Source organism: Theobroma cacao, chromosome 9, assembly GCF_053813885.1.
Source record: "Theobroma cacao isolate CCN51 chromosome 9, ASM5381388v1, whole genome shotgun sequence".
NCBI classification, from domain to species: domain Eukaryota; kingdom Viridiplantae; phylum Streptophyta; class Magnoliopsida; order Malvales; family Malvaceae; genus Theobroma; species Theobroma cacao.
Window position 1 is genome coordinate 35,428,288 of NC_142647.1, and position 16,331 is coordinate 35,444,618.

The 16,331-nt window shown below is 31.9% G+C and overlaps 1 protein-coding gene across 1 annotated transcript; it reads right to left on the reverse strand.

The window, feature by feature from the left end:
• Nucleotides 1-935: 935 nt before the first annotated feature.
• On the reverse strand, nucleotides 936-3,428 carry LOC18589622 (phytoene synthase 2, chloroplastic-like). Its single transcript, XM_007014670.3, has 6 exons — nucleotides 2,978-3,428; nucleotides 2,701-2,751; nucleotides 2,200-2,372; nucleotides 1,753-1,988; nucleotides 1,467-1,659; nucleotides 936-1,256 (listed from the first exon to the last, which is right to left on the reverse strand). Exons 1-6 carry the CDS (start codon nucleotides 3,300-3,302, stop codon nucleotides 1,092-1,094), a joined length of 1,143 nt encoding a protein of 380 aa, XP_007014732.2. The 5' UTR covers nucleotides 3,303-3,428; the 3' UTR covers nucleotides 936-1,091.
• Between the last annotated feature and the right edge of the window lie 12,903 nt (nucleotides 3,429-16,331).

A 16,331-nucleotide genomic window follows, 5' to 3' on the forward strand; every position in this document is an offset into this window, starting at 1 on the left:
ATAGGTGAAATTCATGGGCTTGACAAGTGTCATGGTGGTGTAAAATTTTAATTACGTCCTCATGGACACGTGAAATGACCGTTTTGCCCTTATACTCGAAAAATATCGGAATTGAAATTCTTCACTCCGCAATTTCAAATTATGCTCCAAATAGTCAAACTTGGTCAAAAATCTCGTCCAACATTCCAATTTTGCCCTTGGGTGGCAAAATGACCATTTTGCCCCTACGTTATGAAAATTCTCAAATTAACTCCAAATCAATCATCGAATTTGGAATCATCATATTAAGACATTCTAAGATTAAATAACTCTCAAATACATTGTAAAATCATTATTTGGCCTAGTTCGAGGCTTTAATCAACTTAATTGTACTACTAGGTACAATATCGACTTTTAACGATTTTTCGATACATTCACTTATGCATACATTCTATCAAGCACATGAATGACATGACAAGTATATCATAGAGTAGGGCTTGACAAGAAGAATAGAAAAAAGCTATTTGTCCAAGCAAATGATATTATAAGTATTTTGCATTGATTATAGTTGAAAAAGGAAGCATAAATAGTTAAAAAGAAAAAAAGTATAAAATTAATGTAATTAAATAACAATTTTTTCTTAAATAAAATTAACTTAAAGTTGCCTTTAACTAGTTAAGATTTTCACCACTTTTTCGTTGAAAATCTTGTTTTAAGTGATTTCTAAGATTGACTTATCAAATGTATTGAAAAGATTAAACTATTGAAAATTTTCAATGATTTATCGTATATATAAACAAATAATTTATATTAAAAATTTATAAATTTTTATGTCTCGTGCATTGCATAAGGTCAAAGCTAGTTATTTTATAATCCATTAAGGAAGCTAGGAAATTAGGCAGAATCATATCTATAAACTGATACTGGTGTGGGTTATTACATAAGAATTCTTAAAATGAAGACGTTCTTCCATAGTTCTTTTTCTCTTCCTTTTTCTTATATGTAGTTAATAAAATGGCATATATGCAAGGCCACCACAAAAGTCATATTTGTGTATAGTTTCTTACATATTCTCTATCAAACATATTTAACAATCATGCTGAAATTGCTTGTCAGCGAGAGCTCAAACCAGGTTTTGATAAGGCTCTAGTGTAGGCTAAGGGTAACGTCAGAAGTTTCTTAGTCCTTCCAACATATGCTCGTTTTGTCAAGTTATCATAATTGTTATCCTCAATCGCATCCAGGATCTTTCGATACAGTAGCAAGGATGACCAAACCTGCATATTGTCCAAATGTTATTAGAACTCATAAATATTATCAAACTCACGTTATACGTTATGAATATGTGCATTTGGCAAGGCTTAGTGATTGGAACATGTTTCTCTTACTATAGTTCGATTTGTTCTAAACTAGTTATGATGCAAAAGAAGGTGCTAGAATTTTGTGTCTGTGTATGGTGGATGCCCAACTGTTGTTAAGGTGTATACCGGCCAGCGGCTAGCCTTGTCAAGCTGTGAAGCTCCCTCCTCAGCTAGATTGAAAAAGAACCTTGCCCTTGTAATTTGCTCTTTCATGAACTCTCTCCAGGCATCAGTTACCTTCTTGGACAGCACATCCTTGTCGCATAAACCAAACTGTGCGAGCTCATCTTGAGGAAGATAAACTCTGCCTCTCAACGCACTAACGAAAGAAAATCATAAGGGAAAAGTGAGATAAGCAGGGGATTTGACCAGGTAAACTTAAATAAAGTAGGTAGCCTATATAAAGACTTACTCTTCTCCTACATCTCGAAGAATGTTCGTCAACTGATTTCCAATGCCCAAGTAGAGTGCTGCGTTGTATATACTATGAGCAGAAACAGAGGACTCTGGTGCAATTCCCATTACTGGAACGCTCATTAGACCAACAGTTCCTGCTACATAGTAGCAGTAAAGATAAAGCTCTTGAAAATTTTTATATCGCGATTTTCTTGTATCCATTCTCATGCCCTCAATCATGTCCCTGAAAGGCTATACCATAAAAAGAGACAATGCCCTAATTAGGTGGATTTTCCTTATGCTTTACGCTTAAAGTTGTACATGGCATGTTAGGCGCAATAATCATGACCAATAATTAATTTATTTCACTACATGCCAAGTATAGAGTGGCGTATAAACTTTGAATGAATTGATTCTTAAGCAAATGCTTCTGGTAGCAAACATCTTTGGTATTATGGTATACCTTGATGTCCAAGGGGAAGTTGAAAACAGTGTCGGAGAGTGCAGCATCGAACATATCATAGGGGCGTCCATCAAAGATATCCTGCAGTCTCTCTTCCCACCTTTCAAGAACAGCAGAACTCATGTAATCTGCATTTGGCCCGTCAACCAGTTCATCAGTCCTCCTGCACCAAACTGAAGAGACATATTTCAGTTCAGCCGCAAAACTAGTAACAATTTGGAATTATGGAAGAATCCCCTTCCTCCTAAGCCAAGAAAAAGCAATTACAAACTGCATGGATAGATATGCATTTTTTAAGTTACTGCACATTCTCAAGCATTAAGATCTACATACCTTACATTCAACCCCCTTAACTATTTCCAAAATGTTGGAGTTATTCTATATCGAACGTTGTACTACTCCAGAATAAAACTCTGACATAATCAGCTGCTCTACTTTGCTTCTAAATTAAATTTTAGCTCACTAGGCGATCTGTAAATTTAGTAATCACCAGTTTCTTACCATAAATTGCCCATATGGCTTTCTGCCGCTCCTCTGTCATCAACAAGGTGCCTGCATCATATAATAAGCATCAGAAACATCAAACTCCAAGAGCGGAAATATCAAATATCATTTTTGAAAGAAATGGAAATGAAAATATTTGAAAGATGTTCCCATTGTCAGAAACGGTTCTAAAATTTAAAGAAGCAAAGTCGAATTGAGACTCCACTTGCAAGACTTGTAGAAATTTTGGGTAACTCTTTTAAGTTGATGGAGTGAAAGGGAAATGAGGCTGGACCTAGATAGAAAGTCTTGGCATATTCTGCACAAATGTTCCTGCACTTGTTGTAAGCTTCTTCGAGGAAAGTAGGATGGAACCGCGGTTTTCTACAATTGCCTTCCTTCGCTAAGTTGTTTGGCCAAGATTGCCTTCTGACAATTTCTTGTACTTGTAAATTGGTGTGGGGAATGCCATGCTTTGTCAATCCAGGGAGGGTGATTGGTATTTTTGGAGCTGTGATCACTTCTTCTCTTGCTGTTGTAGACATGGATTTTCGAGACTGTAAGTTTCCATTGCTGGCTCCAATGCAATGTTTTGATGCCAGTGAAAATGTTATACACATCTGGCAATCCTAGCAAATATTTAGAAGGCTGAGCAGACTAGAAAGAGAGAATAAACAATAAATATTGGGATGGGAAAGATATGTAGTGAAAGAAGAAAGTTATGTAGAAATGCCTCTCTTGTTCCATTGCATAGTTTGATACATAATCTGCATAGTATCCTGGTTTCGAATCTTTTATTTCACGATCTGACTGGTCAGAAGTTTGTTCACTAGTAGTTGTTTCTTTATGATCAATTATGTTTCGAATCTTTTATTTCACGATCTGACAGGTCAGAAGTTTGTTCATTAGTAGTTGTTTCTTTATGATCAATTATCAGTAAAATAAGTACTTCCAAACAAAAAAAAATTATCAGTAAAATAAGTAATTAAAAGGGGAGATGCAGCAAATTCACATGGCCATGTGTACTACAGTAAATCAGTTAAAATATGAGAGATCTAAGGGTCATTAAAAACAGATGTTTCCCGCTTGATTTATATTTGTAGTATATTTTTAGAGAAAATTATGAGAAATAACCTTCGTAATAAGGTTACTTTAAAAATAACATTCACTATAATTTTAACTGTTTTTAGACAATTTTTGACATGACTTTACAAGAATACCCTTTAAACCATTTAATCCAAATTAAGTGGTCTCGATTTTTTTCTCCTCTTCCGCTATTCAGATAAAAATTTTAAAATAAAATCTCGATTTAGCTGTCCCTCCGTACAGCTCTCTAACAACATCGGGGTATATATATCGCTGTCTAGCTCTCCAACGCCATTGGGGTATATATCTCACCGTCTAGCTCTCCAACACCATCGAGGTCTATATCGCCATCCAACTTTTGACCCCAACAACACCAACAATACCACCTTCATGTTTATATTCAACAATTTCAAACAGCAAGAATATCAATATGAACAAGCAATATGTATAGGTTTATGCTCAAAAACCATAAATGAAAAACATAAAGAATAACAATAGCCCTAAAAACATTTCTCCACATGATTCAAAATAAAATAAAAATATATTATACCTTTCTCCGCATAATGTGAACTTCCTCTCACTGCTCAATATGTGAACTACCTTTATGTGAATAATAACCACTCCAAAATGCTTCTACCACTGCGAAAAATGCTCGAAAGTTGAACTGGCGAGGAATACTTTCGATAGAATTGCTTTTGAAGGGATGTACGGTCTGTCGATGAGAATTGAGGAGTTACATACCTTGTAAACATGCTTGACTCGTTAATAGGTTTCGGGTTGAGGCGTGAAGCTAAACGAATGGGGGTTTTATTAAGGAGCATTTTGTTCAAATTTTAATTCTCTTGGCTAAAAACAGTTAAAATTATAAAGAAGTCTATTGCCAGAAATGCTTTATGCATGGAGCCCATTTAAAAAAAAAAAAAAAACTCATGTTTTTATACTTGTTTCTTTTCTTCTGCCAATAATTTTCAAATAGCATATTGTGATGACGCAGATCACATCTTTTCTTGGGAATATTGAGTTGGACATAGATGCTAGATTTGTCCAGACCAACCTAGTTGAGCATTGTTGGCAACCTTGTCCTTTTATGGAAACTAGATGGGAATCTTGATCTTGCTTGATACCTTGTTACACCTTTCACTTGGATTATGATGATTATGTCCTTAATGATCTGGAGTCTAGTGCACAAGGCTTATTCGCCTAGGATCCGAGCTAGACTTTTCTCTCACCAAGGCTGTCGCTTGTAGAAATTCAAAGTTTTCCACCCACCCCCCCCCCCCCCCCAAAAAAAAAAAAAGAGAAAAACTTAGTCTCTTCTCATGTTAACTAATCTCAGATGCATGAGTTTTATGGGAGAAGACACGCCTTATGTGTTTAGTTCAGGACCTTATATAAACCCACTTCGATAGTAAGTGGTCAAGTACTAGCTATTAAGTAAGAAAAGGGAAAAAGTTCAAATTGAAAAAGCTCAATAAACTAAATAAAACTATTGCAAAATATGTAACAAATGATGCTAAAAAAAACTATGGTGATAAGTGTAATATGTTGTTGTCATTATCTCATTTAGATTGGCTCATAAAGTACAAATAAGAGCTTTTACGCATCTCAACATAATGGTTCAGTCCATGAGCAATTATCAAATTTAGGTCTGGAGTTTCTCCTTGGAATTATGCTGACCAATCCAAAGCAAATACCAAGATCAAATTATTTGCCTTTGGCTCAACCAAAATCCAATATTGAATTCCATTATAAATCCTATGGAAACCCAACCACATTGGTGAAAACAACAATGGCTAATGAAAGTGATGTGAGAACTTACAGTCGAGGCGTGGACTTCGATTATTACTTCATAGAGGAAACACATTGGAGACAACAGAAAAAATGGAAGGCTAGCTAAATGAGGACATTTTGAGAGAATGAACCGATAAAATATAATAGAAACCAAAAATAAAACAGATTCAAGTATAGGTTGATTGTGAAAGTTTACGAAAATAATGAGTAATGAACAATTGGGCTTGTTGATAATGGCATAACTGCTTCGTTACATTGGAGTGATTGTTTTATCTATTGTCTCATTTCGGGGTTTGTATATTTCTGGATCATCTTTTTTGAAACACAACATGCCTTGAGAAGCCCATCGAGAACTAGTTAGAAATTTTCCTATAAGGCACCAAAAACTCAAAAAACAATAAAAGAAGTGCATAACATCCTACTTCTGCATAAAAGATAAAATTCAATCTAGCCATCTCAAATTTCTTTTTGCCCGATGCATAAAGTTTGAACATAAAAATATCAAACATTTAATTTGAAATGAATGGAAATATTAAGTGGAGAAGCCAATTTGAATCTATTCACAACAAAATCAAGACTTAACTAGTATCTGACTAAAACAGTAGCTTAATAGTGCGTAACCTTTTAAGCTTAATTGAACCACACATGAAATTCTTGAATGACAGTGTTTGAATTATACACAATTCGTGGCATAAATTTCAATCTAATTATGAACATAAGTCACCAAAAAACACATGTATGTGTGGAGAAACTCAACCAAAAGGTAATGAAAAACTAACTAGCTAACTAGAGCAGAAGAGAAAGCAAAACCAAAAATCAATTATAGTAACTTAGCAACAAAGTAAATTTCTACAGTAATAACTTATTAAACATTAGCATGTCAATCACATGCTCAGTATAATAGATCCATGTCTTTTGCTCTTCATCTTTTCTAAATAGAAACTATACTTTCTTCTTTAACGTTGGCATCCTTTCTCGTTTGTATTGTCTCTGAAGATGTATGTGAGTATTGTAAACACACATTTTGTTAAGTGATGACATTGTCGTGGTTGCAAGGCTTTAGTAAGCAATATGCAATTTGGGAACTTGTATGCACACACACAAGTTCAATTCGTCCTTGCATCACTTTATCTTGAATGAAATGGCAGTCCATTTCAATGTCTTTAGTTCGTTCATGTACCACAAGATTCTTACAAAGATGAATAGTTGATTGATTATTACAGTAAAGTTTAATGGCACCTTTATGATCAAAACAAAAATCAGTTAACAAGAACTTTAACCAAATAACTTCGTAGCATGTTGATGCCATCGACCTATATTCAGCTTCTATTGGGTTGCATGCTACCATTGATTATTTCTTTGACTTCCAACTAACTAAAGAATTCCTAAGAAACACACTAAAATCTGTTACAAGTCATCTCGTATCAGGGCATCTTGCCCAATCATTATTTGTATATGCTATGATGTTTAAATTTAAGTCTACTTTCATTTAAATTCATTGCCCAAGTAAAGCTTTCAAACATTTCAATACTCAATGTGCAGCCATTAAATGTATATGTCCCGATTTATCCATGAATTGGGATAAAACTTGCATCGTATATGCTATGTTAGGTTTTGTAAAAGTCAGATGCAATAAATTTCCAATTAGTTGCCTATATTCTATAGGATTTGATATCTTCTCTTCATCTGCAATTTTACTTAGTTTATGATTGTAGTTAATAGGTATAGACAATGGTTTTGTTCCTAACAAACCATGCTTTTCCAACAAATCTAGTGTATATTTCCTTTAACACACCAAAATGCCTTTTGATGATCTTAACACTTCAAGTCCTAGGAAGTATTTTAATTTCCCAACATTTTTCAGTTTAAATTGTGTACTAAGATATGTTTAACATCATTTATAGCTTGTATTGATGAATTTCGAATGAAAATATCATCCACATACACCAGTAAGGCAACAAAATCTTCGTTGTTTATGACCATGGCGAATAATGAATAATTTGATTTGGATTGACTGAAACCATATTTGAGCAAAAAAGCTGTAAACTTTGAGTTCCATTGTTGAAAGGCTTACTTAAGTTGATATAGTGATTTATGTAGCTTGCATACCATCTTAGAAGTCAGTAGAGACTCCCTCTTGATGACATAACCCTGAGGAAGGTCCATGTACATAATTTCATCCAATCACCATTCAAAAATGCATTATTAATATCTAATTGAGATGGAAACCAATTCTTAATTGTTGCGAGTGCTAAGAATAATCTGATAGCTATGTGCTTGGCAACTGGACTGAAAGTCTCTTAGTAATCAAAACCTTCACGTTGGTTATACCCTTTTGCAACCAAACGAGCCTTATACCTCTTTAGTGAACCATTAGTATTCATTTTGATCTTATAGACCCATTTGCACCTTATAGCACGTGCATTTGGAGACAAAGGAACCATACTCCGTGAACCATTGTTTTCGAAGGCTTCCAATTCAGTTTTCATTGCATTTCTCTATTAAGAATGTTGAATAGCTTGGTGGTAATATTATGGTTTAAGAATTTGAGAAAAAAGAAGTAGTAAAAAGTCTACGATCACTAGAAAGCTTACTATCTGATAAGTAATAAGATGTGCTATAACAGCATGAGCTCCAAAAAGAAGTTGATGACGGTAAGTTTCTAAATACTTAGGTGGTTGTTTAATTTGAGTAATTGTCCTAGGTAAAAGAGGAATAACAAGAAAAATATTAGTAGGACTAAAAGCAGAAGTACTAAAAACAGGAATGTGTATATGCAAAGTAGGAGAATTTAAAGAGTTGGCAACATTAGGAACTTGTTTAGATGATCTAAACAAGTCTGAAGAATGTTGATCAGCTAATGTATTATGAGAAAAAACAAAATTATTAGTAAAGGAATCAACAATATGCAAATTCGACTTATGTATGCCAAGTGTTGTAAAAAATCCAAAATAAGTCAAAAGAAGCAGGTAGACACTCCCCTTTGTTGACATAACCCTAAGGAAGGCTCCTCCTTGTTGACATAACCTTGAGGAAGATCCATGTACACAATTTCATCCAAATCACCATTCAAAAATGCATTATTAATATCTAGTTGAGATCGAAACCAATTCTTAGCTACTGCAAGTGCTAAGAATACTTTGATAGTTTTGTGTTTGGTAACTGGGCTAAAAGTTTCTTGGTAATCAAAACCTTCACGTTGGTTATACCCTTTTACAACCATACAAGCCTTACACCTTTCTACCAAACCATTTGCATTTATTTTGATTTTACAAACTCATTTGCACCTTATAGAAAGGAACCACACTCTATGTACCATTGTTTTCCAAGGCTTCCAATTTAGTTTTCATTGCATCTCTCCATTAAGAATGTTGAACAGCTTGGTGGTAATATTGTGGTTCAGGAATTTGAGAGAAAAAAAGTCGTAAAAAGTCCATGGTCACTAGAAAGCTTACTATTTGATAAGTATTTAGTAATAGGATGTGTTGTAGCAGCATGAGTTTGAGACAGAAGTTGATAATGGTAAGCTTCTAAATACTTAGATGGTAGTTTAATTTGAGTACTTGTCTTAGGTAAAGGAAAAATAATAGAAGAAATATTAATAAGACAAAAAGCAGAAGTACTAAGAATAAGAATGTGTATATGCAAAGTAAGAGAATGTGAAGTGCTGGTAGCATTAGAAACTTGTTTAAATGATGTAAATGAGTCAAAAGAATGTTGGTCAGCTAATGTATTATGAGGAAGAACATAATTATCATTAAAGTACTCAAGAATATGCAAATTTGACTCGTGTATGCCAAGTGTTTGTAAAAAATCCAAAGAAGGTGCAGAAGTAGAAACAGTTTGAAAAGATAAAATATTTTCATGAAAAATCATGTTCTTTAATATAAGAATCTTGCGTGCATCAATATCATATACTTTCTAACCTTTTGTACCAGAAGGGTATCTAAGAAACACACATTTTGTAGCTCGTTGTGTAAATTTCTTTTTGTTATGTGTTAGTGTGGAAGTAAAACAAAGGCATCCAAAGCCTCTAAAGTAATCATATGAAAGAGGTTTTTGAAATAATATTTCAAAGGGTGATTTATTTTGAAGAGTGAAAAATAGTATTCTGTTAATAATATGAACAATAGTGAGATTTGCTTTTCCCCAAACCTTAACTGGTAAGTAGAATTGAACGACAAGGACCTAGGTACCACATCAGAGTTTGATGTTGTCGTTTTATAGCACCATTCTACTAAGGTGTCTCAACACAAGAGTTTTGATGCACAATACCTTTAGAAGCATAAAAATCAGTTAAATTGAATTTTAAGCTATTATCAGATCTTATTTGCTTGATTGAAATATTGAACTAATTTAAAACCAAATTATAAAATGAAGGAATAGACAAAACATCTTATTTGACTTTCATAAAAAAATCCATGTAAATCTAGAAAAGTCATCAACTATTGTAAGAAAATAGTGATGACCACCTATTGTGCTAGTTGTGTATGGCCCTTCAAAATTAGCATGTAATAGCTTAAGAACAAAAGTAGTATTTTGAACATGCTTAGGAAAAGCTAATATTTTTGTTTAGTTGGAAGACATACCTCACATGCTTCACATGGTAATTCACTATTACAAGAAACTTCTAAAAATTTTTGTGAATCACCTTTATTTTATTAATAAGCAAATGACGAGGTCTAAAGTGCCATAAATTGAAACATTAAAAACAATCTGTTTTACAAGCATTGACTAAAACAATTGATGGTAATTTCACAAACTTCTCAAAACTAAATTGTGCAAGATATTATGTATCCTGGTTGTGATGCAAGAAGTGAAGTTTTGATAAAACTTTAGCAACTCTAGTCATAGTCCATTTGTTGAGGTCTTGAATTATAAAGTAAGTGTTAGTAAAGAATATGAAATGACTATTTGTTTTTGTGAATTGACTTATTGAAAGGAGATTGAATTTAAAAGTGATAACACATAGCACATTATGTAAGATTAATGGTGGACTTAATTGAGCAATGCTTATGTGTGAAATAGCTACTTTTGTATTGTTAGGTAATTGAACAACCAAAATGATCTTACGCACTTATGTCCATAATTTAGGAAATATGTTTTATCATGAAATTATTTGAATGACAACTAACTAGATAATAGCTAGAGTAGCTAGAAAAAATACCCGTTAAAACTAAAATAATCAAAGAAAGTTTGGTTTGCAAGGTGTTTGAAGAAAGCCATTTTAACTGTTTGGTTCATCTTTTTTGATGAGTGCAAAAAGTTTTGAAATTGAGTCTTTGTGTAAGTCATCTAGGACATAGAATTGAAATCTAGGTCCACCTTCTATTCAGCTTGTATATTAACAGTTGAAACACTATTAACTGAAGTAATGCAAGATTTAATAGAACTTCTCTTCTTGAAATTATTCTTCCTTTTAGTGAACTTGAAATTTTCAAGAAAACCTATTAACTTGTAACATTTTTCCTTGAGATGTCTTTTTTTATTTTTCCATAGTGACTACACACCATTTTTGACCTTTTTTACTTCTTACCATCAATAATTGCTAACATTGCTGCAGATTCTATCAGAAACTGAGATTGCGTTAACAATTTTCTTTGTGATTCTTCTCGTAACACCAAGTTGTATGCCTTGTTCAAAGTAGGAAATAGTTTCATCAGAAAAATCTAAGATCTTAATGCAAAATATGACTCATTAAGTCCATTGAGAAACCTTAAAATAAGATCTTTTTGACATTGATTAGCAAATTTTTTGAAAGCTCGACATTCACAGTAAGGTAATAGACAGTAGTTCTTAAGTTCCTTCTATATAAAATTCAATTCAATGAAGTAGGTTTTCACTGATTTAGTTCTTTGAGTAATATTTCTCAAAGACAATTGTAGGTTATAAACACGTGTATCATCTAGTTATGAATGTCACTGTTGTAATGTATTTCAAATTTCAAGAGCAAAATTCATAAAGAACACTATAGATGCAATTAATATAGTAATAGACTTTAAAAGCTGTGCTACAATAAGATCATTGCAACATTTCCATGAGACACATAGATCATCAATCAATTCTGGCTTTTCAATTGATCCATTAAGAAAAATAGCTTTATTTCTTATGGACAATGCAAGAATGAATGAACAACTTCATTAAATATAATTTTCTAAAGTTAATTTTGGATTGATAACTACTGATCCATGGTGATCAATATGGTGCAAATAGAAAGAAGAATTAATATCCTCGATCTATGAGGTTGATCAGATTTGTGTTGTTTGTAGTAGAGGCACTCTAATATTAGTCATTAACTTTACTTAAGGTTCAAGAAATCTCAAGATAGAAAAGTAAAAAAAACAATTCAAGAGAAACAATTAAATTTTGTATAAGATTTGTTCCATTCTTAATGGAATTTGAAACTAAACAAGATATCTAGTATAATTGTGTAACAGAACAACAAGATTCTTAACGAGGAAAAGCAAGAATCTCAACCAAGAAAACAAAAAGACATATTCAAACAAGTGAAAAATTAAGCTATAAAAGATTGCACTGGAAGATTGCAAACTTCCCGAACATTAGCTAGCTCTTACGAAATTGAATGTACTAGAAACCTTAACTTCCGCTCTGATACCATGAAAGTTAAGATGGGAATGCAAATGGGAAAAGAAATATTTGAGAAATTTTATTGTATCATTCAATTCTTCATATGAATGATAAAATCTCTTTTTATAGTCTGGTATACAAGCTTTTAAAGAGAAGAAAAACTAACTAATTGGAATGAAAGAGAAAGTAAAAACAAAAATAAGTTACAATAACTCAGAAACAAAGTAAATTTTTATAGTAATAAGTTATTAAACGTTAGAATGCCAATCACGTGCTCATTATAACATATCCATGTGCTTTTCACGTGCTCTTTATTTTCTCTAACTAGAAACTCTGTGTTCTTCTTTAACTTCTACATCATTTCTTATTTATATGTGTTGTGATACTAAGATGTTATTTGCTTTTATAGAGTAAATGGTTTGTCAAATATCATACAAATCTATTGATGTGATTTTGTACTAATTTTTATAGTTGTGGACTATTGTTTGTACAAATGTAAAGGTGATTTTGTCATGATTTTTAGAACATGTGAGGTGTAGTTACAGTATTGCTATGCTTTTCTTTATGATAATGCAATGGGTTATTTTGTGATAAGTGATCTGTTTCTACACTCCCTTTTAAATTGGTTATGGGAAGGTCCCATCGATCAAGTTTGATACCAAAACCTTTAAAGGTGTTGTGAGGTGGAGCTTTTGTGAAGATGTCAACTATTTGATGAGTGGAACAAATTGAGTGACAAAGGAACCTAACGCCACCTTTTTATAGACAAAGTGATAGTTAATTTCAATGTGTTTTGTTTATGCATGAAAAATAAGATTGATGGTAAGATGAAAGACTAATAAATTATCGTAGAGAAAAAATGGTGGTTTGTCCATGTTTAGGCCAAGGCCAAGGTCATGGAGAACATAAGATATCCATGTAAGCTCATGGTTATCTAATGCACGATACTCAATTTATGCATTAGTTCTAGTAACAAAGGACTACGTTTTTAGGCTCTAAGAAATACAGTTGTCACCAAGAAAAGTACAATAGCTAGTGGTGTATCGTCGAGTAAATGGACATCTTGCCCAATCTACATCAAAGTAAGCATGAAGTAATAGAGGATTGTGTGATAAAAGCTTAATGTGAAATGAGTTGGTCCCTTTAACATAACGTAAAATTTTTTGCACAAGTTGGAAATGATATTTTGAAGGAGAATGCATAAATTGAGATGCATAATTAACATTAAAGGTAATTAATATTGGGTTTGGTGAAAGTTAATTATTGTAAGCTACCAACAATGTTTCGATAAAAATGTAAATTTTCAAAAGAATTAGTAGAGCAAGGATGAAGTTTACAAGTATGGGAATGGATATAGCTTTACAGTTTGTCATTTGAGCTTTTTCAAGAAGATCAAATGCACATTAAGTTTGATTAAGAAGTAGGCCTTGAGAGAAATGATGAACTTTTATGCTTGAGAAATAATGAATGTAGCCAAGGTCTTTCATAGAAAATTCATTGTGTAATTCTTGAAAGAGAGTGTTTAAAGAATGATTAATAGTGCTAGTTAATAAGATGTCATAAATATAAACTAATAAATAAATGGTGTTATTAGAATGATGTTTAATAAAGAGTGATGAATCAGTTGTACTACAAGAAAAACCAATTAAAAGTAAAATAATCAAACTAGGTATGTGGAGCTTAACGAAGACCAAACCAAGCTTTCTTAATTAAATTTTCAGAGATGATGGATCTTGCTATGATCTTGGAAACGAAGTGGTTGCTCGATGTAGATAAGTTCATTCAGTTTTTCATGAAAAAAAAAAAAACCTTTTTTGACATCCAATTGTTTAATTTCTCAACTATGGGATAATGCAATGGTAACAACAATTCTTATACTGACAAGTTTGTGGACAGGAGAGTAGGTTTTTGAGAAATCTAATCCTTATACTTATGAATATCCTTTTGCAACCAATCAAGCTTTTAGTCTTTCAAGTGAGTCATATGATTTTAATTGGGTATTATAAACCCATTTGCTACCAATCACATGGAAATTAGAAGTTCTTGGTACTAACTCCCAAGTATCATTTTCTTTTAATGTAATGATTTCTTCTTTCATGGCATAAAGCCACCTAAGATGTTGAAATGCAAACTTGATGGTTTTTGGTTTAAAGGGAATACAAGTTAGAAAGGTAGACACATATTTAGCATTTTGTTTAAAAATTTCATTCTTTGATCTAGTTGTCATAGTGTGGAGGTTTTGTTGAGTAAAGGATGTTTTAGGAGGATGAGATAAAGATTTTCATTTTGTTGAACGAGATGGACAAGTTGTTGGAAAACTTTCATTGTTTGACAGAGATGATTCAAGTGGAGAGTTTATGAGTTGAATAGATTGAGGTAGAGTTGGTTCAAATTGAGATTGAAGGAGCTAAGTTGTAGGGAATGGTTTGACGGGAAAAGGTGTAGTGGTGTTTGCTTTTGTTACAATAGTTGAAGAGCTCATGGAGGTGTCTGTTTGCATCTAGCATCACTGGAAAGCAAAAGAAGGAAGCAATGAAACATATCTAATTCTTAACATTTGAGATATTTGCAAATAATATTTGTTACAAAATATACAACGATTGTTACATAACATACAAAAAAATGCTTGACAACGATTAATGAGCATAATGTTTTTTTTTTTTAAATTAATAAGCATAATGTTATCTAGAAAACATAGTTCAATAATTGTCTGCAGCAACCACTTCAAATAATGGCTTTTCATTTTTTTGGATAACATTGTGTGAAATCAAATTATTTCAATAAGAGTGTTAGCATGCTATGTAGTATAAAACAAAATATGAATTAATAACGTTTAGAAAAGCTCTTTAGAGATGTTTAATTTGTGCACAGCAAACACTTATATAATATAAACATGTTTCATCCATGCGTAACATGCTGTCTCTAAAACAAGACATACTCAAAAACATGCTGCTTATGTTTTTGACAACATCGCAAACATAGTATGCTATTCAATATATAATAAAAACTAAATTGGTAGTATTTTTTTTAGCTTGTTTTGAAGGTTGATTTATATATAGCCATTGTTATGAACATGATGTTTTAAGAAGTGTTATAAATGGGTTATTGTCGTGTAAAGAGATGAAAAACTTTATAAGTATGTTTTATGGTAAAGCAATAACAAATATGAGCATACGCATATAAGAAAAGTTTAAAGTTAATAAACGGAATTCTGACGAAATTTTCATGTGACCTTTAACGATGGATTTTCAACGGATTTCTAACAGAATAATTCCAATTGATAAATTTTGTTGAAAATTCGTCGAAAAATTTTTTTGCACAAAAAAATTTTGTTGCCTCCAAACGTTCCAACGAAATTTCTGACGGATTTTCGTTGGAAATTTCCAGCGAAAAATAATTCATTTGAAATTCATTGGAAAGTTTAAAGCAAAAAAAAATTTAAAGCCAGCTAGATTTTCCAACGGAATTTTCCATTAGAAAATTCCATCGGTATTACTATTCTTTAAATTTTTTATTTAAAATATATTAAGATTTTTTTAAAATTTTATTAATCTTTTATAGGAAATATATTAATGAAATTAAATATATACATATTGTATTTTATAATATTAAAAATATAAATATGTTTTCTTTCATAAAAATAGGTGATAAAATTCAATAATATATTAAAAAAACTAATAATAGTTTGTTAGTAATTATAACCTTTATTAGTAACTTTATTAACTTTATTTATATGATTATATTTTAATAACTTTATTAGTAATTATTATCTTATTTTTTATAACATATATATAATAATAAAGTAATACATATAAATATATATTATATAAAATTAACATATTAGTGATTAGTGATGGATAAGGACTGTAGATATCAAAATTCAAGTTGAGTTTAATTAGCTTAAGTAAAGTCCTGAGTAGGATTCTTTGGTTCAATTAGGAAAAAGTCTTAAGTTAAGTGGATCACTAAAGTTTATGATTGAATAGGACACGGACAGTAAGGAAATACTTTAAATGGCTATGGGCTGTGAATGGTTAGCTTCTAGTAATAGACAGAAAACCGTGGATTGAAAGTTACTATAAATGGTTGCTATAAATACTTTACATGGTTAGCTTCTAGCTGTATTAGTGATAATTGGTGATTGTAAATGAAAGATGGTTTTATAATCCTTTAATTGTATTATA

Coding starts and splice junctions, on each gene's coding strand:
- LOC18589622 (XM_007014670.3), bottom strand. CDS start 3,302: ATGTGTATAACATTTTCACTGGCATCAAAACATTGCATTGGAGCCAGC. Junction 2,752..2,977: donor TGCCAAGACTTTCTATCTAG/GTCCAGCCTCAT, acceptor TATATGATGCAG/GCACCTTGTTGATGACAGAG. Junction 1,257..1,466: donor ACAAGGCTAGCCGCTGGCCG/GTATACACCTTA, acceptor GACAATATGCAG/GTTTGGTCATCCTTGCTACT.